At 40.4% G+C, this 25,734-nt stretch overlaps 1 protein-coding gene and 1 long non-coding RNA gene across 3 annotated transcripts in view; one reads left to right on the top strand and one right to left on the bottom strand.

Annotated features, from left to right (window-relative positions):
* Nucleotides 1-274: 274 nt before the first annotated feature.
* Nucleotides 275-3,656, bottom strand: LOC133625180 (uncharacterized). The gene is made up of 3 exons (XR_009818486.1): nt 3,507-3,656; nt 2,201-2,336; nt 275-468 (listed from the first exon to the last, which is right to left on the bottom strand). It is a non-coding gene; the product is annotated as an uncharacterized LOC133625180 (long non-coding RNA).
* A 2,584-nt stretch (nt 3,657-6,240) lies between these two features.
* The window catches only part of LEMD3 (LEM domain containing 3), a 48,369-nt gene continuing 28,875 nt past the window's right edge, over nt 6,241-25,734 (top strand). For both annotated transcript variants that reach the window (XR_009820722.1, XM_010208357.2), the window contains exon 1: nt 6,241-7,847. Coding sequence is in view for 1 of the 2 variants with exons in the window: in XM_010208357.2 (XP_010206659.2) it covers nt 6,308-7,847 (1,540 nt within the window). In the remaining variant the exon portion in view is untranslated. The remainder of the gene's footprint in view (nt 7,848-25,734) is intronic.

Genomic DNA, 25,734 nt, shown 5'->3' with positions numbered 1-25,734 from the left:
TCCCTGAATGTACTTCATTTTTATGTGAGAAAACAAAAGTCCAGAAATGCAGCATGTACTTGGAGTAGGAAATGATAGTCTTTAGGGCCAGTGGAACTTTGTTCCTGTTGCCTGAGAGTAGTTCTTATAAAAGTTCTCCCTCTATGGGAGAAATTGTCTATGTGAGTCATTACTAACAGTAGACATTGCAGAGCTTAAGGAAATCTTTTAAATATGCCAGGTCCACACCACTGAGCTCAAGCAACAAAAGGATCGATTCAATATTCGAGCTGAGAGCAGGAGAGATTGAGATGCTTGTGGCAGTCTGTGCTGCTGACACATACTAGTGTTTTTTGTAGGAACATGGGATTTTCTAAGGGCTGCTGGCTTCCTGTTTTATGTATCTTGCTTGCAGTTCAGGTGGGAGGTAATGGATGCAAGTGTGTACTCAGGAGATAAAAAATATCTTCTCTTGTGTTTGCACAGTGCCTGGTACAAGAGAGAGATGAAAATGAGTCATACGTTCAAGTGCTAAAGAAGCATAGATAATAATACTACTAACTGTTTGGAGCACACTGAATTTAGTGCTTTGCAGCAGCCTAAAGACATGGACAGAAAGCAGAATGGTGAGCTTATTCCGAACTTATTTGATTATTTTTGTCTGTTGCATGTATTTATACTCTGGTTATTCATTGAATAAGCTGAAATTAGAGCTTTGTGGCACAAGAAATGCATGACACAATTAGCCTTAAATGACAATGCAAAGTGTAAACTTCATTTTTTCTGCTCAATGAATGATGGCTCTTCTTTTAAACATTATTAGATGAATTAAATAAACGTAAGCTTTCAAGACATTAGGCTTGGATGAAAGTCAGGGATGTAACAGTGAGCTCTTGGTGGCTGTGTCTACACTGTTCTTCACGTTGCCGGCAGTCAAAGATCCCAGGCTAGAAAACCAAGTCTACACCCATATTAAAGGTTGTTTAAGGCATCACAAAGAAATCTCATCAGATATGTTCAACGTATCTTTATCCTGCGTGGTGCTCTCAAGTATTTCCTTAAGTAAGAAGGGTACAGGAATGCAGGAAATGAGGTATCTCCATGTTTTCAGGGTTCTGTGGATTTCAGACAGGATCCTTTCCCAGTATTTTCCTGTGATTGAGGATGCATCTCTAGTTTTTATCATTCCTTAGACCATGAAAATATTTGCAAGGGATACCTAACAATAGGAAGGCAGATGCTCAAAAGCCAGAAGAGTGTATTACCACAAATTTTGGCCAAAACTGTGCTAGTAGGGTGCTATGCGTATGTGGAGGTACCTCTGCCAATTCTGTGTGGCAAATGTATGTTTTACCTAGGCAGAGGTTCTGTAGAGAAGGAATTACACAACTGATTTGTCACCCACTTAGAACTATTACACCATGCAATAGTTTTCTAGCAACAATTACTCTGAGACATAACAGGGCAAGAAGGTTTTAGGGACCAACAGCTGAGTGACATTTTGGTACTTTCCTGCCTATGAGATTTATCCATTCTCTCTGAATAACTTGAGGATGGGCCTCTAAAACATTCATCTGCATTTAGGATTTCATACATCTGCCTCTCTGTAACTATAATGTTTCTGCTAGCTTCCCCCTCCCCCCCCAAAAAAGAGGCTGTAAGGTAATATTGGCTACCACAACATCAGCTTTTAGCCACTATTATATTTTCATTTTATTCCTAAAGCCCTTATCTCTATTGTTGGGGGGGGGGGGAGTGTGTCTATTAGCTTTTTTATCTCAATATTTCTTAGTCACATTTTGTCATGAAATCTCTTGTCTTCTGATAGTTGGTATTTTTCTTTAAACTCAGTTCCTGGGGAGTTGGAGAGCTCAGGTTCAGGTTTTAAAATAAATGTACCTAAGAATTCTGGTTCCTGAAAGAAGAACCAAATACATAAAGCAAATTTTAGGGAAAAGTTCACACATAAGTAAACTGTCCTTTTTTAAGCTGATCTGAAGTTTTGTGGGTTTTTTTTTTTCCAATGTACAATGTCAGCAGTAAATGCCTTCAACAGTCCTATTAAAATGGCCAGTGCTCAGGAACACAGACATAACGAAGTAGGCCAGGAATGATACGACCTGATCAGGGGTGAGCATGCAATTGAGAACACAATTAAAACTAGATGCATCTTTGCTTATATTAGAAGCAAAGTATTGACTGCAAGAGGGGATTCTGTTACCTTATGAAGTCGCAGACTTATGAACTAAGATGCATCAGTTTCAGTGACAAGAATAGCACAGCCATAGCAGGTCATCACATGCCTTGTGGAACTACTGTGGGACACTCAGGCAAGAACCATGATTTGGAAACACATGCTGTCAGGAAAGAGAAACATCCGCAAAAGATTTATCAGCAAAACACATGAGCTCACATGCAGAACAGCATGGTCACTACATAAACAAATGGTACATATTAGTACCATGCCCTGGTTTTGGCTAAGATAGAGTTTAATTTCTTCCTAGTAGCTGCTACAGGGCTATATTCTGGGCTTATACTGAAAAGAATGTTGATAACACAGGGATGTTTTGGTTATTGCTGAGCAGTGCTTAGTTTCTACTTATGCTGCCCCAACAGTGAGTGGATTGGGGGTGTGGTGAGGGGTCAGTGTATGCACAAGAAGCTGTGAGGAAACACAAAGGGCTATTCCATACCATAGGACATCATGCCCCATATATAATCTGTGGGGGTGGTTAGCTATGAGGGCCAGATCCTACAGGAGGTGTGGGGAGGGTGAATGCATGAGTGTCTGTGTGATGCTTCATCACCAGCTCGGCTTGAACCACAACATATTGTTACAGCACTGCTTCATGAAGATGGATTCAGTCTCAATACTCCCATGGAAGTAAGGAGAAGAAATAAGAACTCAAAAGAGAGACATACAAGTGAGTCTGTTCACAGAGAACTAGCATGGTGGCAGCTAATGCAATATTTAAAAAATAGTGTTCTTAGTATAAAGCCCATGGAGTTTTATAAGCAGAAAGTTATTTCAGTTTCATCATGTAGTATTTGAAACAACTGGATAAACCATAGTAAATATTATTAAAAATAGACTAATATAGTCTGTTTTCACAGTGAAGAGTGATTTCTTCCCATGTATACTGTCTTAAGAGTAACTGTACTAGTTCCTGGAGTACTGTGATTGTGTGACAATCTCTGCTTTTTTTTAAAAAGAGAAGAAAAGCACATTCTTACTCTTTACTAACATTCACATTCATTAACATCACATTCCTAAGAGAACATGAATATGATTTGAGCATATCCTAAGGGTCAAAAATCAAAAGGTAAATAAAAAGACACCAGAATTCACAGTATTGCAAGTTTTACAAGAAGATCATATTTCTTTTAGTTGTGACTCATGGTTTCTAAATGCTTCAGGTATGCAACAGTGAGATGTTCAGAGACTGTATTGCATTAGTTGCTAGAGGAAGTTGCAGTAAGAGACATGCTAACCCTAGAAAGGTCATTCATAGGTTCTAAGAACTTACCAAAATGCATAAACGTCACACACACATGGAATCAGGAAAGAAAGGTAACTTCAAATCCCAGTCCAATGAAGGCGACAGCAGCATGGTTGTTAACTTCCAGAAGAACATCTCTTCACCCAACGGAAGGACTGACAGTTTCTTGAGAACCCTAGTGCTTTAAGGGTGAGACAGAAAATAGAAACCAAAATGTCTTATTCAAGAAACAACCATTTTTTCCCCAACGAACGACAGTCTCCACACTACCTGCAGTCAACATTTACCCTTAAAAGAGTACCTACTTTCAGTATCTACTGAAAAATTTACTACATGGAGGTATTGACACAAATGAGGCATTTATATTATTGATACTAATGTATACTATTAAAGAAATGCAGAGATTTTGGGTTGCTAGTGGAAGTATCCTTACTTCAACATCAACCAGAATACACGTTTTTGAAACATTTAAAAATATTTTGTCACACAGATTTTTAAGAATGACTTGGAATATGCAGTCAGCTGTTCAGTCAGCCATTCCGTGTATCTATATCCTATGGTTCTGTAGAAGAGGATTCAATTGTTAACAATTGATAGCATTTACTGCCCTCCTGCTGCTAAGTAAACAGGTTTATAAACTAATGCTTTTGCTGTAATAAACAGAATGTAGGAGCTGCATCAGTAAGATGACAGGATCTTCACCTCCTGCAGGACAGCATACATTCTTACACCAGAAGGAAAGTACCCAAGTGGTTGCCAGCCAGAGGTGTGCTTGTCAGAATGGTGTTGGGCCTGGGACTGGACTGACTGCTGCTAGTCTGGGCTGTGTCATCAGCAGCTGGAGGTGAGTACTGAACATGGTGGGGCATATTCAAATATATGTCCCAAATAGCTGGTGGAAGGTGTGGGTTGGTTCTCACTGAGGAGGAGGAACGGAATGTTGGGATTTCAGCTACTATACACTGGGAGATAGGTCAGAGCAGGTACATTTATATTAGTGACTTAATGTGCAACAGAGTTTATGTTGAGCATAATCTTCCTTACAGCTACAGTTCTGTGTTTTCCAAAGGACAATACTGCTTTATGTGAAAGGGCTTCTCTGCCAGGGAAACAAAGATAAGGCTGTGCACAGTGATGATGTGTAGAGTACACCAATAATACAGATCCTTGTCTAGCGCTTTTCAGCCTCTGAAGAGTTATGTCAAAGGAGGCTTAGATGAACAATAGGTCAGGTTCTGTGTTCCCAGGTGTGGCTGGTCAGAAATGGAGGGTGGGGTGTAGGCATTAATCACCACCATTCATTATCATCACCACCATCATCATGAAAGATGGCTTCAAGCCACCTTCCTAGCTCCCATAGGCTTGGCTTGATCTTTGGTATGTTGCTGCCTGACAGCCACCCTAACTCCTGCTCTGAAAATGTTCCTTAATAACAAGATTGGCAACTTCAGTTTTGATGTGAGCAGGACACATCCGCAGTATCTTCACCACAGCAGACTATGAGAGGAAATGTAAAATTGTTCCTGCTGTTTCTGGACCACTTCTGCACATGGTGTCATGAGGGCAGTCAGGTTAAAATGGAAGCAGTCTCCTGCATTTATGATGGGATAGGTAGCTAGTAAGACCAAGGTTTTGTCATTTGGGGTGGGTAGATAGAGATACACAGGTCAGAAGGAGATTTTGAAGCCTCCACTTGTGGCCAAAGAACTAATCCAGAAATGCCAGGATACACCTCACGCTCTGAGAAATGCCGGTATGGCATCTCTTTATATTGGCACAACCCTTTGGATAAGTACACATTTTTGTATATAGTTAGGCAGATACTTTCAGCTACAATATACTTGAAAGACTGTTTCCCCAAAGAAAAGAGCAAAATGCATCCAGGCAATTGCAGACTCAATGAGGGTGGTGCTCTGCCACTAACACTGAGGATGCAACTTGTGTTACATTTCATCAGTCTCCCCACAGCTGCGCTGTCCTGATGGTGGACTTCTGAAAGCAGAAAGTTCACCCGGCACCTCGGTAGAAGCGAGCACGCTGCCTGCCGCCGGACTGGCGCGGGGGTGGAAACGAGCACGCTGCCTACCGCTGGACCGGCGCGGGAATGGAAGCGAGCACGCTGCCTACCGCTGGACTGGCGCGGGGGTGGAAAGACCCACGAAAGGCGGGCACTTGGGCTCTCTGGATTTCCTCAGCCACCGTTAGGCTAAACGTGCAACCTGGAAACGGCGTTTAAAGCTGTCTGATGGTGATAAACCGCAGTTTATCCCCAAATAATTGGACGTTCGGTTAAAAAAAAAATCACGTTTTAACGCCTAATTTAGAGGCGTGAACAACCCCAGTGCGTTTCTGACAAGATCCGCCCTTCCAGCTCCAGACGCGACCGCCGACAGCCCGCGGCTCGGCCTGCCCAGGGCCCACCGGTGTCACGTTCGCCACCACCTCCCGACCGGCGGCGGGACCGCCCGCCCCAGCCGGCCCACGGGGCGCCTCCCGTGCGGGAGGGGAAGGGCCCGGCCCCTCCCCGTCTCTTTCCACCCTCGCGCTCCCCGCCCCAGACCCAGCGGCGGGCGCGGGAACCACCCCTGGGCGGGCAGGCGCGCCGCTGCCTCGCGGCGCCAGCCGTTGCTGGGTGGGGGAGGGGCCGCCGGCGCCGCGCGGCCCCCCCTCGCCCAGCCCCGCCCCGCCCCCGGCCCCGGCGGCGGCGGGCGGCGCCCGCGGGGTGACAGGCAGGTCTAGGCCACAGCCGAGTGCGCACGCGTCAGTTCCGGCGGGGAGCGCGGCGCGGCGCGTGGGTAGGAAACGCCGCGGCGGCGGGGGAGCGGAAAATGGCGACGGCCGCGCAGCTGACGGACGAGGAGCTCTTCTCGGAGCTGAGGCGCTTCGGCTTCTCGCCCGGGCCGGTCACCGAGAGCACCCGGCCGGTCTACCTGAAGAAGCTGAAGAAACTGCGCGAGGATGAGCGGGCTGGGGCCCGCAGCGGCGCCAACAAGACCCGGAACAGCAACAACAATAACACGGGAGCCGGAGCGGCGCCGGGTGGAGGCAGCGGCGGCCCCGGGCGAGCGGCTCCGGGTGCGAGCGTGCGGCTGGCCGGCGCCGAGCACCCGTACCTCCCCGGGGCCGCCGCCGGGAGCAGCCGGAGCCGCGCAGCACCCCCTGCCGGGGGCGGCAAAGTCCTGCTGGGCTTCAGCTCGGACGAGTCGGATGTGGAAAGCACTCCCCGGAGCCAGGCCGGCGCCGGCGGCGGGAGCAGGAGGGAGCGGGCTTCGCCCCTCTTCCGCGGCTTGAGGCCCGCCGCCCCCTACGGCGCCTGCGGCGTGAGTAACAGCTCCCCCCCGGAGGAGGCGGCCAGGCGGAAGCCCAGCGCCTGGTGGGGGGCGGCGGCCCGGAGACCGGCGGCGGTTCAGGGCGTGAGGGAGCCCGGGGACGGCGACGAGGAGGGAGGAGAGGAGGACGACGAAGAGGAGGAAGAGGAGAGCGAACAGCAGCGGTGGAAGAACCGGGCCGTGAACGGTAACCGGCTCCTCTCCTACGGCGGCAGCAGGGACAAGTACTCCGACTCGGAGGAGGAGGACGAGGAGGCGACGGTGGGGGTGAGGGCCAGGCAGCAGGTATCGAAGGAGGAGTCTGCAGTTCGGCGGCCCAGACGGAGCCTCAGCAAGTCTCCTGCTCCATTCATAACGAGCAAATGCGCTGCAGCCGGCGCTGGCGTGATGGAGACGGGCCAAGAAAGGGCTGGCGGAGGCTGTGCTGCTGGTGTAGTGGTAACGAATGACAGGGCGGCGGCGGAGGCGGCTGCTGCCGGGAGTCTAGACGGGGGCAGGAATCAGGAGGAGGCGGTGGCGGCCGGGGAGGGAGGAGGAGGATGTGAAAATCTGGACTCCAGCCCTCCCAGCCCCAGGTATCGTATTGGCCTACCTAAGAAATCCCCTACAGTGTCACTGCCACCGCCGCTCACGGACTTGAACAGCAGTAAAATCACCGACCCTGCAGGCACCATTAGGAAAGCGACCAATAATCATGTTCTCAGCGGTGCTGCTGGTAGCTATAACGTTGAATCCAGGATCTATTCAGCTACTAATAGCCTTCCCCCGGGTGGAACCGTCTCTCTTAGACACAACCACTCCAATCATACGGGTTCAAATCATACCTACCTGAAAAACACCTACAAGAAGAATCTCTCAGAGCCCGAAGAGGAGCTTCTCCAGCAGTTCAAAAGAGAGGAGGTATCCACCACTGGAGGCTTCAGTGCACATTACCTGTCCATGTTCCTCTTAACTGCTGCATGCTTGTTCTTTCTGATACTGGGATTCACATACCTGAGAATGAGAGGTTCTGGAGTAGCTGAGGATGTGGGAGCCAACAGTAAGTATTAGGTGAAGGGTAAAGCAGTTTCTTTCTGCAACTGGATATGCAACTGTTAATTCACTTTTGCGTTCCCAGACATCCTTTACTGAGCAGTTCTGGGTCCCACCTTGTTATAGTCTTTCTATATAGGATGCAGCACAGAAAAACTGTCTATAAGTATATACCTTGCAAGCTGGTATAATAAGCTTGCAAGATGCTTGAGGATTAACTTAAATCCTAGCATTCCCTGCTGTTGATACTTTGTTTTCTAGCATGTTTTCTTCGCAAAGCAACTATTCAACAGAGAAGATGCATAGTTAACAAAAATGGCAAGGTTTTGTGCTAATCTTGCAGAAGTGTGTGTGGGATTCTTGCAGGGCTAAGATTTGACTTCAGTTGTTTGGTAATAAAGCAAGTTTCCATTTATTTATACTGAGGCTTGAAAAGGATGCTAGGTTGAGATGATGTTACACAAAACAACAAACTGTGCAGTGAATGGTGGAATTACTGTGTATTATATTTAATACACACTTTTGAAATAGCTTTAGGTGGGAGTAAGTTTATCTATGAAATAATATTGGGCTTTAGTTTAAATTTCAGAATATTCCTTTTTATAATCCTGAGTTATATGAGAACTTATTTGTGAAAGTAACTTCTTGGAATGTGTTTAGAAACTACCATTTTCTATTCACAACGCAAATGAAATGAACCACCTAAGGGTAGTGATTCATGTTAATTCAATTCTTGGCTGCCCTGTAATGGACAGTGGGGATTCTAACACGGGAAAGAAAAATTATGCTATTGCTGTCTTAGTTTCTCATCAGGAGCAATTAAAAATATGCAAAAAGCTAGTTTTGGGACATGAGAGCATTAGAAGGTCCCTGAGGACTTGTATTTTTTTGGAACAATTGGGAAAGGCATGTAGGGTGTATGCACGTGCATGTGCTTTGTATAGATAGTAGAGGATTTATATACTCGTCTGTGAGCATGTATACAGTGCCTTGTAAGGAGTGAGCCTTACATCGTTAGATTGGGATCTGCTGGATGTTACAGAGCAGAAATGGCAATGTCGTCTGGTTTGTCTTTTATTTTTTTCTCTCCTCACTTTTGAACATTATTCATTATGTTTTGGTAGCAGAATGGTTCTTAATTCTTTTTAGACTCTTGGGGTGAGAGGAAAAGGATTTAATATTAAGGAAGAACAGCAGTAAAGACTTAGGATTTGCAAGGATTTCATTGCTGTCCACGTGGCTCAACTACTGTTCAGTCTTGTTTTTTAGAAAGGCTGTGAACATACGCAGGTGGATTAAAATTAGCTACAATATAGTGTGACTGTTGGGACTACTTAGATTCTGTGGTTAACTTGTGGCCAGAACTGCTAGACACATACATAAATCTTCTTATGTACTGATAAACTGTGTAATTCTGCTAACGTGTTGGAATTTTTTTTGTAGTCTCAAATTCTGATGATTTTATTAGGGAGGAAGGTCTGTCAGCCTACTGGGGTAAACTTTTTGACTGTCAGATTCATTGGTTGAGTTAAAACCTTCCTGCCATACTGATTGATAAAGTTGAGTGTTTTGGCTATGCAGATAGAAATAATACTGTGAAAAGAAATCCACTCTGAACTTTTTTTTTCTTGGAAGAAAACTTAATTTTGAACATATGAACTTTTGTATAGAGCATGTTGGTTTACTGTGTTGAGTATATTGCTCTTAAAAAGTTAACCCAACAACAACGGCTATACAGCAAAAATTGTTGTCTTCTGCACTTCTGCTGCCCAGCCAGTGTTCTGGTAGTTCAGTGTTGCTTGCTAGTTCAGTTAAGTCAGTTCTTGGCCTGTTCTCTTTTCAGTAGAACTCCTGAAAGTGGATTTCCAGAAGAGTTGTTCTGGCATTGGTGCTTGGATTTCATCTGTCTTCCGTCTTCACAGCCCCAGACTTTGTAACCTAGCAAATGGGAAAAGAGGGTATATGGCCTATTGAAAGAAGCAAACAACATGTTTTGTGGCTAGCTCTTAAAAAAAAAACAAATAAAAATAACCTGCTGCTCTTCCTATTCAAGTAATGTGGAATTGAGCAGGGAGTTACCTTGCTCATATGTTCAGCACATACTCACTAAATTCTTACTTCTCAAATGGGTATATGCAATGAAAATATGGTGGGTCAACAGGCAAGAGCAGACAAGACAGGACAATGAAGACTGATTGCTACTGGGAAGGGAATGAACCACATCTTCTCTTAGATGCTTCCCTAAACTTAAACATCGTCCAAGTGAGTCCTTTGGTTCTTATACTTGTGTGAGTGTATTATCTGTTTTCTTCACAGAAGCAGAAAAATAATGAAAATATAATGGCATATATTGAGAAACAACCTTTCAGTCAGGTGATTAGATACAGAGTTTTTGTTATCTTTTAGATGGCTGTAAGTAAGATTCTGTTATCTGAGAGTGATTTGATTGTGAAAAACCTCAGTTATTTTCAACTTCAAACTATGCCATAAAAGTTTTTAGAGTTCAGTGAGGTTGTACTATACCCGTCTCCAAAATTATCATAGTTACTGTGAAAGAAAAAGCAGTTACTTGTGTAATTAGATGGCTTCTGATTTTATCTTTGTGGGGAACTATGCTCAATAAGCTTAATGTTGGTTGTCTTAATTTTTCATTATCTAAAATGAAATTAAATCAAAATCAAGTTAGTTATTGTGACATTGAAAAATATTTATTTCCAACTACACCTAATATCAGGACTTAAAATATTTGCCAGGCTGCAATCTGAGAACAGAGGAGGTCCATGTAATGGGGGAGGCTTAACACTAGGTGTTGGGGTTGAATTTCAGCCAGGTAAAATAACATAAATGGGAACTAGTAAGTGGAAAACTTTGAGACAGAATTGTTAATTATATCATGCATACTGTTTAAATAGTTTCTTATTCAGAGCTCTGAAATAGCTATGGAGTGCTTTAGTTGTTCTGTACATGCAGCATAAAATATCCAAGGACAAATCAGAATTGGGTGATTCTGCTGAGTCTAACCTATGCATGAGGTAAAAACTTACTTGAGGTAAGGTTTTTGTGCATTTAGCTGTTGAAAATGAAGTATCTATGGGGCTTTTCCTGAAGCATCTTAAACAGTTGAAATCGAACTACTCTTTAAGCTTACGTAAAAGACCAACTAACACATAAATGCCTATTGAATGTGCTGTATCTGACAGTGCTGTATGTGACAAGAAAGATGAGTTTGGACTTGGTGCTGATGACCATTCATGTGGCTCTTGCTGTAAAGGATATTTCGCTTGCACCTGCCTTCAGAATACCGTGAAATTGTATCAACTTCTTGCCAAGCTGGCACAGTAGATACGTAGATTGTAGATTTTATTTTTATCTGCTTCTAGGGTTCTTCAGACTTTGATATCTCTTCCAACTTCTTTGATTTTATTTTGTGATGTTACTGTAAACATCTCCAGTGGCTGCTCCTGGGAATTAGTTCTAAAGTTATTTTTCAAGTATATTGAAGTTGATAGCAGTGTCAGTAGCTGGCTGTTGCTTTCAAGTCAGGTTTACTTTCTGAGAGATGAGGGCAGTAGTACAGGTACTGTTTAAGGTTCGAATCTGAAACAGATTGCAATTAAATTATGCTCACTTTTTCTGCTCCACTACTTTGCCTGGCAAGTAGCTGAGGTGGCAAAAGCCCAGCACCTCCAAGAAAAGTGATCTTGAAACTTTCAGGTAGGTCTCCTTTAATATTTTCTGTTGTTATTAGGAGAGGCTTTTGAAAGTGGCATCTTTTGGTAATGATTGTGGTCTTTCAGTGCTACTTATTACAGAGCAACTACTAGGAGGATAATCCTTAGTATGTTTGCTACAACTTGTGGTTTTGAAATGTTAATTCAAAGAGACTTAGCAGTTGCATATGTTGCAAGTGGAAGCTTATGCAAATCACAATTCTGAGAGTTTTTTTCTATTCCACTGATGTTCCTTTGTTCCCGACTTGTAAATCTCTCAAGTGTTAAAATGTCTATGAAATTTTATACGGGAATTTCCTTGTTAAGAAGTTAGACTTGCTATATAAAAGACAAGATGACTGTGACACGTAGGCCTGCAAGCTACAATTGAAGTGCTGTGGTATTTCACAGAGAACTGTTACAAGTCGATCTGCCTTCTGAGCTCAGCTTCTCAGGAGAGTTTATCTTGATAGTATTGGCTTCAATGGAAGAAAATGAATCTTGGATAAGAAATATATGTAGAAGAAAAGATAATGTGGGAAGGAAGTGAAATGAAAAGTTTTTGAGAGTTTTGGTGTGTGACTATAGTGTTTGAAACTGATACTCTTACCTGTATTTGACAGTATAACGAATTATTCTATAGACATGTTAGCATCCATATCTGTCCCACTCTCTGTATATTGTTTTAAACTCTAGTTAGCAAGTATTTCTCTCTCAGGTGTTATAAAAGATGTGCATCTTAGGCTAACCTCTCTTATAGCTGATATTACTTCCGTGATTTGAGTTTTGGATCAAGATCAGTAGATAAAAAATTGTAGGCTGTCTTCATAAGGCAGTATCAAGCAGAATAGTAATAATTCCTTAAAGTTCCTGACATTTTTTAAACTCTGGTCTCCCTTAGGGTACATCAGAAAGAACTCTTAAAAATGAAGAACAGATTTGGCTAAAACTTGTACTCAGGAAAGTCCAAATAATTGTTAAGTAGTGCAAAATAGTTCATCTTCACTTACAATTTAAAATCCTTCCTAAAGGATAATAAACAGTCTGTTTACAGTCTGTATTATATATGAAAATATACAAAAGTGTATAAATATGAGAATTGCTTATCAGTATTTGAGGAAAAAAAGATGCAGCTTCAGAATTTCTGTTTTTAAGGAGATAGTGGTGTTCGATACTTGATTCAGAATATTTAGAACTAACTTACTTGACATTCATACCTCAAATATGCTGCTTTTTGCAGACATGCACGGAACTTGCCTTATGCCATGACTTTAGATATTTTTGCAGTTATATTTTTTTCAACATTTTTATAGGCTATACCTTTTTGTGGAGTAAGTCACAGGAAAGCATTGCAGACTAGAAAGGAGCAGGAAAGCAACAAAGAAAGTTGTGTTTCTTCTGTGAAGAATCTCTACCAGCCTTCTTCAAGTACAATACAGATTCCTTATAATCTTTATGTATCCCAGTATGAGAAGTGAATCAGGTCTATGGTCTTTCTATTCCTAGGGACCAATTGTGCTTGAGAAAAATCCTGTAAACTGAAGTCCTCATGACATCAGTGCTTCATCTGGGAGTAGTAGGTTGAAAAACTTTGTCTTGATTGCTTACCCAGCTAAACTGGCAGGATTGCTAAAGTCATACCGAGCTGATCCCCGTCACACTTCTAGACTTGTGCTTCAGAAATAGTATGAACATGTGAACAGGCCAGGGCTGCTGCTTGAGAAGGTTGTTTTGTCACTTAAAAAAGCTTAGGCAAGTAAATAAAGCGAGTACATCAGTTTTTTTATGATGAAACTGCTGTGGAGAAGCACACAGTGCATTGTAATCATGAGGTGTATGTTCCTCACACCTTTAACATTCTTGTGTGTGTTCGTATTCTCTGGTAAAATCAGTTGTCTGTTGTGATTTGTGGTAGGTTGAAGGGAGTAATTTGGGTGATTAAGGGATGGTGAAATCAAAGTATATTAAGAAAAAGTGATTTTATTATTTCCCCTGCCCCCCCCAGGGACTCACAGCTACTGAAGTTCCTAGCAGATGTGTACCTTTGCCCTTATTCTTCCTTTCTTGGCTCCTAGTGTTATTACTGGTAGGTCTTGAATTGTGGGAGAATGTAGCTATTCCTTTGCTATTATTATATTAAATGAGGACGTAGTGTTACTCTGCCACTGATGAAAGTAACCTTAATGGCTTCTGTCCTCTGGGGAGTTCTGATTCAGAAAACCCTGGAAAAGGAGCAATGATGCTGGTGGAAAGAAGCATACTGATAGATGCAAGGCTAGCTTAAAGAACTGCTATACAACTTAAAGCTGATCTCATTACAGGTTCCTTCTGTGTAGAAGGTTTGCTCCAGTTTTTAATGTCTGATGTTGAGTCCTACTGTGCTGTACTTCTCATTAGACTGTTTAGTGCTGATTTGCTGTTCTGCTGTCTGTCTGCAGTCTGCTGGGGAGAGTGAGAGGGTAATGGGCAAATGAGTGTGGATGTGTGCTAAATGTAAACCAGGCAAACATGGTGTGCCTGTTGGGCATAGTTTGTTGAGGCTGTGCTGTTACGTCTGGGGTTTTACAAAGATGAAGTTCCCTTTTTGCAGAAGAAGGAACCAAATTCTCTGCTTACTGAGGGACATAGAGTAACACTTTGAATAAATCTGTCTTTTTCAGATCTTAAATCCCTTTAGCTGCTTTAAAAGAACTCTTCAGTGGCAGGCTGAATTTATACAGAAGGCTGTTTAATGTGGGGAGGAGGAGATATAGAGACTTAAAAAGTGAGTTCTAACCTTGATTTAAGTGATACCGAAACTCACTGAGTAGTCCACAAGATGCACTGAATTCTAATGATGCTGTGCTAAATAAGTAAGAAATAGACCTGTTTATAAATGAATTGTAGACCATTGCTAGGCCAGTTTTTCCTCTGTCTTAGAGAAGACCACTTAATTAAAAATTGGAAGATGTCTTGTTAGAAAATAACCTTTGTGTACAGACTAAGACTTCATACTGCCTTTGTTCACTTTAAGTCTTAATACAGGGTTTATATACAGGTCGTGTCCTCACAACCTCTTGTTTATCTTGAAAAAGCATAAGAAACTTTTATACTTGGACTCATGGTGTATTGAGTAAATGCAGCATCAGCCTGTCTTTGCTGCACAGTCAAATGAACAAAACAATCACAAGAGGGCTGTTGGGACGAGTTAGATAAATGTAGTGTTCTTACAAACTAGATTTTAAGGCTACATCTAGATCTTAATTTTACTTTTCTCCACAGAAAAGTTTATCTTGGAAGGTCAGTTAAATCTCTGAATTACTTATCGGAGAAGCCTCACACTGTTGACTTCATAATTGCTTACATTAGCTTTTGGTTATTGTCAGTAGGCTGCCTATCTGAGCTACTCAGCTTAACCATCTGTCATCTCAATAGTTGTTGTCTCACTATGTAGTTACGTAATAAAGTTTTGACAGCACACTCATTCAGTACTACTTAACCTCAATGTCTGTTCAGAATCATCAAACTGTACAACACAAGCCTCTTTCGTCCAATATTCCCATATTTCGCAGCACAACTTCATCAAACATTTTTATCTGAATGTGTTGGTCGTAGAGAGCAGAGGTCTAGCTAGAACTAATCTCAAACTTGTCGACAGATATTGAGCGTTGAATGAGGGGTTTCAAATATCAAAAGGTAAAGGTGGAATTGAGGGGAATGGGGAGGAGATAAGGATGTTTGTTAATACTGCCAGAAACATATCTTGGTTGTGATGTGTGATGGTTAGGATGTTTTGTTTTGTGTTTCGTTTTTTTTTAAATCCCCAGGATATTTTGTGGGAAATTTTAAAACATTCATCAGGAAAGTCTCTGTTCATCTCTGACATTTAACCTATATCTAAAAGTTTAGTGGTCTGTTCTTTTTCAGGTGACATGCTTCAGATAACCAAAGTATTAATTTTGTTGTGACAGACTGGGTGGTACATGTGACAAACCCCTGAGTGTCCTCTTTCAGGCTATGGAAATCCACAGCTAAGCTGAATTATTGGGGAAGGGCCAGTCTGGCCTCTTGCTGTTTTTCATTCTTGCAAATTCCTTGGAAATAGTTTACTGTTAGTAAATGAGGGAACGGTTTATGAAATTCCTTGGTGTGGGATTTTAAAAAGGAGAATATGATGTCAGATTCATCCTGATCTGTTTCTATATTGGTTTGCACCTGATGTATGATCCAAGGAAGCTCGTGGAGGTGAGAGACATAGTGTACTTCAAGAGAAAAGCTGAACAGGCATGTTCTTTTTTCCTTTTTCCCTTTTTTTTTTTTTTTTTTTTTTTCCCCCCCAAGGAGCTTCATGCTGTCCTGGGAAGACTTTGCCTAGCTGAGGTTGGAGATGCAGATTTCATTCTGGAGGAGGAACTAGGCTCACTGCTTTAGTTTCTCTTACCTCTAACCATGTGGAGTACTGCTTATGCAAAAGCAGCTTTGGATAAGTGTTCCTAAATCATGGTGGGAAATGGGGAATCTGGAGTATATTTAAAAAATATATTCATGTTTGGGTATTTGGTATTTTGTCTATAATAGCAAACACATGTTAATTTTGATATAGAATAAGGAAAAAATAAAATGTAGTGTTGAACATCTGAAAGAGGCTTGCTGTTATACTGTCTGGACAGTGTCCTTTGAGACAGTGTTTTTTAATTTCTCATCGACAACCAGAAATACCAGCCTCGTACTCCCGAGATCTTATTTAGAATGGGTAGGTAGGTATATGTGCACGGTCTGACTTGGTGATCCCAGGTATGTTACAACCAGTGTCTATTAAGGTGGACTTCTGTCAAAGGTGTTACTCCCAGAAGAAATGCTATAGACTTTTTTTTTTAGCTTGTTTACGTTGCTAATGTATCTGTGTACTTTGGAACTGGATGATGCAGTGGCTAATACATTCTTTCTTTTACAAAAGAAAGCAGGAATGGTAGGGGTTGGAAGGGACCTCTAGAGATCCTCCTGTCCAACCCCCTGCTAAAGCAGGTTTGCCTTGATCAGGTTGCACAGGAATGTGTCCAGGCGGATTTTGAAAACCTCTAGAGAAGGAGACTCCACAGCCTCTTTGGGCAGCTTGTTCCAGTGCTCCCTCACCCTCACAGGAAAGAAGCTTTTCCTCATGCTCAAGTGGAACGTCCTTTTTTGTATTTTGTGCCTGTTACCCTGTGTCCTGTTTCTGGACACTACAGTTAAAGCACTATCCTCTTGACACCTGTGCTTTAGGTATTTATAAGCACTGACAAGGTCCACTGTCAGTCTTCTCATCTCCAGGCTAAACAGCCACAGGCCTAGCAGCCTTTCCTCTTGAGAGATCACAGAATGGTAGGAGTTGGAAAGGACCTCGAAAGATCATCTAGTCCAACCCCCCCGCTCAAGCAGGTCCACCTTGATCAGGTCATGCAGGAACGCATCCAGGCAGGGTTTGAAAACCTCCAGAGAAGGAGACTCCACACCCTCTCTGGATAGCCTGTTCCAGTGCTCCATGACTGTTACGGTAGAGTAGTTTTCCTTAAGTTTAAGTGAAACTTTTTGTGTTGCAGCTGAAATCCATTACCCCTAGTCCTATAACTGAACACTACAGAAAAAAGTGTTGCCCCATGCTCTTGACATACACCTTTTAAACACTTAGAAGTATTAATGAGGTTCCCCTTCAGTCTCCTCCGGGGTGAAGGGTCCCAGGTCTTGCTCATCCTGACATTCCAGTCCCTTCATCATCTTGGTAGCCCTTTACTGAACTCTCTCCAAAAGTTCTCATATCACTGTTGGACTGGGAAGGCTGGAACTGGACACAGTACTCCATATATGGCCTTTTAAGGGCAGAGTAAGAGGGGAGGAGGACTTCCTTCAGCCTCCTGTCCTGATGAGTAAAAATGGAAGAGCCATTACAGAAACCTATTCTGATTCTTTTGCAAGTGGAAGTGTTCTCTACTCATTGTGAAAGGCTGGTACATATCTGAAGTCTAATATATCTCCTAGTAATGTTTTGAAACTGTTCTTAAAGAGGTCCTAGTGTGGTGATTTGTTTTCTTTTTCGTACATATAAACACTAGCTTATAAGGGAGACTGTGTATGTGTGTGCAAGGAATGTAGTATTACTTAATTTTTACAATGCATGGCAAATGCAGTTCTCCTGAGCCATTTTCCTGTTAGAACACAGCTGTTTCATCATTGAAATACAATATGTTTTGTGGTATAACATTAAAGAATGGGTGTGCAAATTCCATTGCTTTAAAACATTTCTTTACACTGGTAGAAGTAAAACTGGAGAGAAGGATACTTTATTGGAAGAATAATTTTTAGCTTTCCACAAATATGAAAAATGATTTAGTAAATAACCTAGCAGCTTAATGTGCTCTTAGTTAAGTATGCTCTTGTCCTGAGTATGCTTCATTGAGATTAATGTAGGCATAAAGGAAATAGAATTTGGAATAAAGAGCAATTCCTGGGTGGGTGTAGCACCTGGAAATACTGTCTGGATTGTTTGGTAACTGGCAGTTGTGACTTCCAATGAGGCCTCACCCCACACTTGCCCCCAGAAATGATCTTGCTGATAGTGGTGTTCTAAAGCTTGTTGTCTTTCTTGATGCAGCTGCATCAGTTCTTGTTTGGGCTCTTCTGTTCCTTCATCTGTGGCACACTTATTTTCACAGGGTTTTTTGGTAGAAAATGTGGACTTTCATGATTTCTTTGTACACGTAGGCAGGTTGCACATTCTTCCTTCTGAAACAAGCAATGTCCCTAGCTCTGTAGGCCTTGGGATGTTTTTTCCTACTCTGAATCATGTTATGGGTGATGGTGGTGTTTAGGAATGAGGAGACCAGAAAAAAAGGAAAGGCAGATTCTTTGTTCATATTTTCAGGTGTTAGTCTGAGATATCAGCTCTGTTTGAAATGGGCACATCAGTAAGGTAGATTGTAGCGAGAAGTGGTATTCATGTAGCCAGTGTGGCAATAATGTAGTGAAAACTTTTCAGCTCTGATGTTTTGGCAACTGTTTCAGCTCTGGATTTATTTTGTAAGACTTTTTGCTTGAGAAAGGTGTCATTCTTAACTGACAGCCAACTGTTCTGTTTAGATTTTGGAGTACTGGAATATCTACAAACACTAGACATTAAAATATTTTACTTCAATCTTTTAAGCACTAAACTTATGATTTCTAGTTTTTCAATAATTAATACAAGTACTATAATTAAAATAATATTTTTATTCTAGTGAGACTGAACTGTTTGATGAGCTGTCCCAAAACACCGGTCATCTTAAATATAGACCAAATTGACATGACCCTCTTGAGAGCATCTCTTTCAACATTCAGGTTTATTTAAACCAGTTTTTAACTAGAGAGGAGTAGATTTGAGTGTTTCTAGCAAGGGTTATACAGCTGAAATATGAAGAGTGGTTTGGTTTTTTTAAGAATCGGAAAAAGAACTCCAAAGGGAAATTTTAATATTTCCCACCCTTTTACCAAAAAATAATGAAAACTACTATTTTCAGGGCTGATAGAAAATGTGTCTGAACTGAAATATCAGAAATTTGATAGTTGCAATTATTTTAGAAGAGGGTTTTGTCAAAAGAAAAGATGATTATAAAATAGTTTGGTTGTATCATCAACCCTTATAACAACTATTCACAGGGAAAATGAATTCAAATTATATTGAGGAAAGATATCAACAAAAGCTCTCTTAAAAGGAGACAGATTAAAAACTGACTTGATGTTAAGGAAGGATCCAGCTGTTTTTAGAATTCTCTAATCCTTGTGGCAGACTGTGCTGCTGTTCAAAAATGGCCAGGAATTATTCAAACTGTAATGGTATACTAATTCGGAATCACAAACTTTTTTCAAAGCATACAAAGATGATTTGTAGTGAGGGAATTGTTCAACTTAATGTAGGACTTGGTGCCTTAATATCAAAGCACAGAGATTTAGCCAACTGATTCAAAGTGGTTTCTACCTGAATTAGCACAATGTGGAGATGGAGGTCATGCAAAACCAATCATTTATTTTGAGTGTTGAGTAATTGCAGAGAGGCAAATAAATGCAGGACTATTTTATTTAAACTGTTTGACAGATGGAACTTTGGAGTAACTTATTTTCTGTAATAGCTTCTTTGTTTGGTTAGGGGCTTTTCTGGCATTTTAAGGCTTAGGAGCTTTAAGAGGCAATGTTTTATAATTGTCCATGACACATACTCCATATGTCACTGGGTGAAATCAGTACTTGACCCCAGACTTTCCAAAAAAGCCATTATGGATCTGCTAGTTGATGTTAAAAGTACCTGGACTGTAAAATTATTGAGAAATTGTTTCCAAGGTCACGTAAAACAAGGTTGGGCTAAAGGCCCATTTTGGATAGCAGTACTTCCAGTTGCTTCCTCTGTTAACAATGCATTATCCAGCTAATGCACTTTTTAATGAAGAAAAAACTAATGAAAAGTATTAGGTTATCCACTTACTGAACACGCTTTCACAGTACAAATTTTAGAAAAAAAAATACTTCTGTTTTGGGATTAGTCTGCTTGTGATGTGGTGGATGGGGAGCAGAAAAGTACTTTTCTGTTTGCAGGAAGCATCTGCAGGACTTACTAGTTTGGAGATGTGTGATTCAGTCTCTGAATCCTTGTGTGGATGGTATTTTGCACTTTCGCATCATCACATTGAGAAATTAAGTACTTACAAAAGTTAATTGTGATCACTCTTGTTTTTGCAGATGCAGCTTTACAGCTTGTTAAAGTTGCATTGGGAAGCTGTTTTTTTGTTTATAACATCAAGTTGTGCATTCAGAAATACATTATGATATCAGATTCTGTTATAAATGCTAGCTTAACATTCAGTAGAGTAGTCAAGAAGGAAACATAATGGTTGGATATTCAGTTTTTTAGGAAGGGAGTTGAGATCTATGTGAGAGGATATATTAGAGGATATCAGTACAGCACTAATGATCCATTGTTGCTCCTTAATTTTTAATAGTGTCCAACTTTGGTCCACTACCTCAGAAAGGACATCGATATGCAGAAAAGTAAAGAGACTAGTAATATGATCAAAAGCTTAGTATGGTTTTCATAGCAAGGAGGAATAGGACTCTTGAGTGTAGAAATGAGGACTGAGAAATGAAGTAAAGGCATGAGTATTATGGAGAGAGTGAATAGAGTCTAGTTACTCACTGTTTCCTCTAACATGAGGAGTTTCTCAAATTAATGAGCAGCAAGTTCAGAGTAAGCAGAGAATTTTATTCCCCACATGTACGTTTTAAGTTGTGGAACTCTTTGTACTGTATGCTAACAAAGGTAAAAAATTGCTTGGGATTAATTTAGAACTGGACAAATTGGTAGGGAAAAATAGATTACAGTTCATAACTTAGAAAGAAAAAAAAATTAGCTATATACTTCTGTCTCAGGAAATTTCTGAGGTACAAATGTTTCTATAATGGGGGAGAATATTCTGTTGAAATATCAACGTACGTTTTTTATTCTTACGGTCTTGACACTCACTTTTGCCACTTGTATGGATTTCCCCCTCCAGTTAGAGACAGGTGTCTCTGAAAAAGAGTAAGACTTCTTGTTGCTGCTGAAGGCAGGATTCTGGGATAGTTCAGTCCTTGATTTGTCCGGGTGTGACCATTGCTTTATGCTTCAGTTTTGTTGTTATCTATAGAAAGGTATTGAATATTGAAACTGCAAGAATGTTAACACTCTTCAGGGCAAGGTACCACAGCATCTAGGAGATAGCTGTAGTGAAAAGATTAGCTACTTTTTGGCATCCTAGTTTGGTAACCAAAAGGTACCTGAATCCATTATTTTGGTACCGTGTTAGTGATCTGGTTCTAGCTTATGTCCTAAGCAAAGATTTTTTTTGTGGATACCTTCTTTCTGGATATGACTACCTGTGAAGCTATGTCAGTCTTTGGAACTTGTACCATTAAGACCTTGTAAAAGCTAACTTAAGTGGTCATGGAGGTCTGCGTTTAGGCTGTAATTCCTGTCTCTTAACCACATTTTGAAAAAGAGAAGAAATCCCACTTTGTCTTCCCTATTTGTCTTGCTGATGAAAACTAAATCTTTGTAAATATCATGTCTGTCTACAGATGTTACCAATGTATTAAGGAGGAAAATGGGAAGTGAGGGTAGTAAGTGATTTTATTGTTACTTTAAAGATGAAAGCTGCTCTAGTCTAGTGAAAATTAACCTTGTATGATGATACTAACTCCACTTGTGTTCCCAAAATTGAGTGTCTTTGTGAGATAGCTTGGTATGTGCATTTGTGTTGACAGCATTGACTGGAATGCTTTGGAGACCCTTAGTTTTGTGTTGGTGACTTTTTATTTGAGACTAATTCCTCTATTCTGAAGAACCCTGATAGTCTTTTAGTCATCATCTACAGCTTATTCCAACAGTAGTAGGAATATGTATAATAGTATATGTAAATTAGTTACTTCTGAAGGTCATTAGTAGTCTTTTCAGTTAACTGGAACACTGTATGCTGCTTTGATTTCTTTTGCAGGCTTTTCAGTAATCTTATTGTTGTGTTCTTGATGAGCTAGTATTTAAATAAATTCCATTTTTAAGAAGTGATCTTAAATGGCATATCACTTCCTGTTTTGAAATTCATGTGAAGATGATGTCCCTTCGTGTGTTTACTTTCTGTTTCCTTCCATGTCTGGCCAAAGAATCCTAGTATCATTACACAGGAATAAAGCTATTCTTCCGACATACCAAGCTTTAAAGCAGAATGTTAAGCAATTACAGTGTTTTGGATGAGTTGATATGGTTTCCTTTGTCACGTTTTTAAGAGTTTCTTTTATTTCATGAAAATACTCTTGGTTTTTTTATCCTCCAGTATTCACTCTTGGCCAGGTGAAGCTGACATCCTTCTCACAGTGTTGCTGCTCTCTGGGGAGTTCTAATGGATAATGAGATTGCCAAGTCCAGGCAGTTTGTTACATCCTTCTTATTTTGGAGGATTGTGGTTGTCGGTTGGTTGGCTAACCTGGAAAGAAGATGCTCTGGGACAAAAGTCAGGAGATTCCCATTTTAGAGAATTATCTCTATAGGTTTAAGAATTGTAGTGTAAATAGATGAGAATTTGTTCTTTGAAGCTCATAAAAATGTGAGCTTGCTAGGTGGACTACTTTCAAGGCTCATAGTTGTTGCTGTATGGTTAGAGGTCTTCATCTCTTTTTGGAGGAGGATCCTTGGAATAATATATTCACATAAGATACACTCTTAGTTACTGATGCTTAGTTTTGTAAAACAATAACTTATTACTCTTAAAACTATACTTAAATATTTTAGGAATTGTCAAGAAACCTTTTGAACCAATAGTGTTGATGTAATGTACTGAAATACTTTTGACATACTGAAGTAGACGAAAACTTTACATCTCTGGCTGGAGCAAGTGGGAGGATTTGGTAAGAGCTTGGATCCCGGACAAAAGAAGGAAGGGTGGATTCAAAAGAAGAATTACTCAAGTAGTTAAGGAGTGGCCTTATAAATTCAAGTTAATCAAGGTTATGTGGTAAATAGATGCAGATTGATTAACAGTTGTTAATGGCATATATAGCTGATAAATTACTGCAGCCACATTTAGCGTACTTGTCTCTTAAGGCATAAGGCATCCTAAACTACATTAACATCTTACATAAAATGTATATCATGTATTGGTTGTCTTCCCTCTAAAGTTAGTGATTTTATGGCGTTTCATGGAAATCCTTTAGTATGGGTTACAAAGATAAGTACATTTTTGTGATACATAATTTTAGAGGAAAGTTTTGAGGCTTTTTTGGTCACTTTAGCCACTGTGAATTTGTGACGGGCATGCATCTCATCTAGATTGCTTCATAAATTCAGTGTTTTAATTTATGCAAATATGAAGTTGCTCAAATGTGAGGTTGACTTTACACTGAGATTTTGATACTGGGAAAATCTGAGTCTCCTTCCCTTAATCACGGTACTACCCTAGTGTATGTAGGATTGCAACTGATGGTTTTTAATTTGCATCTTTGCAGACATGGAAGTATTGCATTTGTGTTTGGTCTGTGGCCTTCATTGGTGCTAAAATACGTTTGTCAGGTATTCTGAGATATGGGCACTGTTGTGTTCCATATTCCCCCTCTTCCTCTCCTCCTTCAAACTAAAACTATATAATCAAGATTTCATGTATGTTTAATAAGATTGATCCTATGAAGAAACTAATCACATAATTATCCTGTCTGGATAACGATCAAACTGGAAGGTTGGCAGTCATTTGGAACCTGTGCTTCTCTAATCCTATTTTAGACTATTTAGATTAAAAAGTTTAATGTACTGGGAATATCCTGCTGAGTTAATGAACAAAATGCATGGAAGCTTTGTAAAGTTGATATCTTGATAATCTAGTAGGAAATGTCTGAGAATTTACACCCATAGAAAGAAATCATGAGTTGCCGTTAGGCTTGGTTTACCAGGAGTGCTTGAACATCTCCTGCTTCTATCAGTTCAAATCAGTCTGATATTTGGATCAAGAATTCAAATTACTCTGAAAACTAGTACCTATATTTGAGTGATTGGTTTGGTTTTGGTGGTGTGGTTTTGTTTCTATTTGCTTTGGTAGAGGAAGCTGAAGTACTCAGAGCTGTTGGCTAGATGGCACCTATTCATTTTCTTCAAAGCTCAGGTACACGGACAAACTGTTGCTTGCAAAGTTTGAGTCAAGCTTTCTTCTTCACTTAGAAAGCGTTTTCATTACCTCATTGTTTGGAATATCATTTATTGGTCACAACTGTAGAAGTGTGTTTCTTACCATTGCTCTGTATAAGAGGAATGAAATGGTAGTCATTCCCACTTCAAATATGCTTGTAAAAATAAGGTGAATTTGGTCAGCATCTGACTGCTGCCAGCAGTGCTGTGAAAGTTAGTGCAGTTGATAAAAATTATGTTGCTTTACATTTTTTTATTGTTGTTATAAAATACATTTTTTTCGATTACTTATCTAGACACAATTATGCTTGGCAAAAGTTTAGGACGTCTGTGGTTTATAAGTTGGTCCTTAGTTTCTTTTGTATCCTCCATTTGTCCTATATGAGAAATCTTGCCATGAATTTGATCTAATCTGCCCACCTTTTACTTCTAAATTAACTGATAAACTTAATTATCATTATGATCCAAGAGTTGTGATACTGTCAATCAACTGACTGTTGGGGAGGCAACTCTTAATGCTTTGTGAATAATATCATTATACATGGGAGTGCTTTGTAAGAAGTCACATTAGTTAGCACTATCAGAGGCTATTGCTGAATTACCTTCACATGCAAGTAGAAATGCTGCATTAATAGCTGCAATATCTGGGGTGGGTGTGGGGTGTGTGTAATTTGCACCACGTAAAAGGAAGTACATAGCTTGGACAGTATTTAACATAGTACTTGTCTTTTACCATGACTTTGTATATGGAACTGCAGGATTTCAAAGTGTATAAAATTCTTCCCAGACTGAGATTTCTTCCAAATTCTCTATGCAAGTGCATGTGCATCAGACCTAAAAGCAGTGGGAAAGTAGCAGAAGCAGTCTTTTCTTTTGAAAAAACTCTGCTTTTTGTAGAATGAGCAGTGTGCCTTTCCTAGTGTTCCCTATTCTTGGTGTGCTTTCTACAGCAGTATGATGACATTTACAACCTAGCTCTTAAATTTTGTGTCATATTTCCCAGGATACTTTTTTTCTTTTGTTTTTGTGCTTGGTGAACTATGTTCAGTAGAAGCTTCATTTTCTGTTTGAATAGCACATAGAACTGTGGATTTCTGTGTAAGCTCAAACTGTGGGTTAAACGATTTTTGTGGCTTAGAAAGAAAGAATATGCTTTAATGGTGATTGCTTGCTGCCTTTATAACACTTCAGTTACTAGCTGCTTGGTCTTAGCACAAAATTACTTGTCTGATTTCAACTCCTTTTTTATGAAGAATATTTTTTTTTTTTTTTTTTTTTTTTGTAGCCAAGAGGCATATAATAGATAAACTTAATACTTGCAGGAACTGTGGAAACTTTTATTTAGAAAGGAAGGAGTGGCCATTTAGTCACTCTGGGACTTTTCACTTCTCAGCGTGTTGTCTCTTACTCTTCTGGAAACAAAATGCTGATGAGTTGTACAGCTTGCAGTCGTATGGATTATTGCAGTGTAAAAGAAGCAATTTTACTTTTTAAACTAG

Source organism: Colius striatus, chromosome 1 (genome assembly GCF_028858725.1).
Source record: "Colius striatus isolate bColStr4 chromosome 1, bColStr4.1.hap1, whole genome shotgun sequence".
In the NCBI taxonomy this organism is placed as follows: Eukaryota; Metazoa; Chordata; class Aves; order Coliiformes; family Coliidae; genus Colius; species Colius striatus.
The sequence above is the reverse complement of the archived record's forward strand: the minus strand, read 5'-3'. Positions and strand labels throughout refer to the sequence as shown.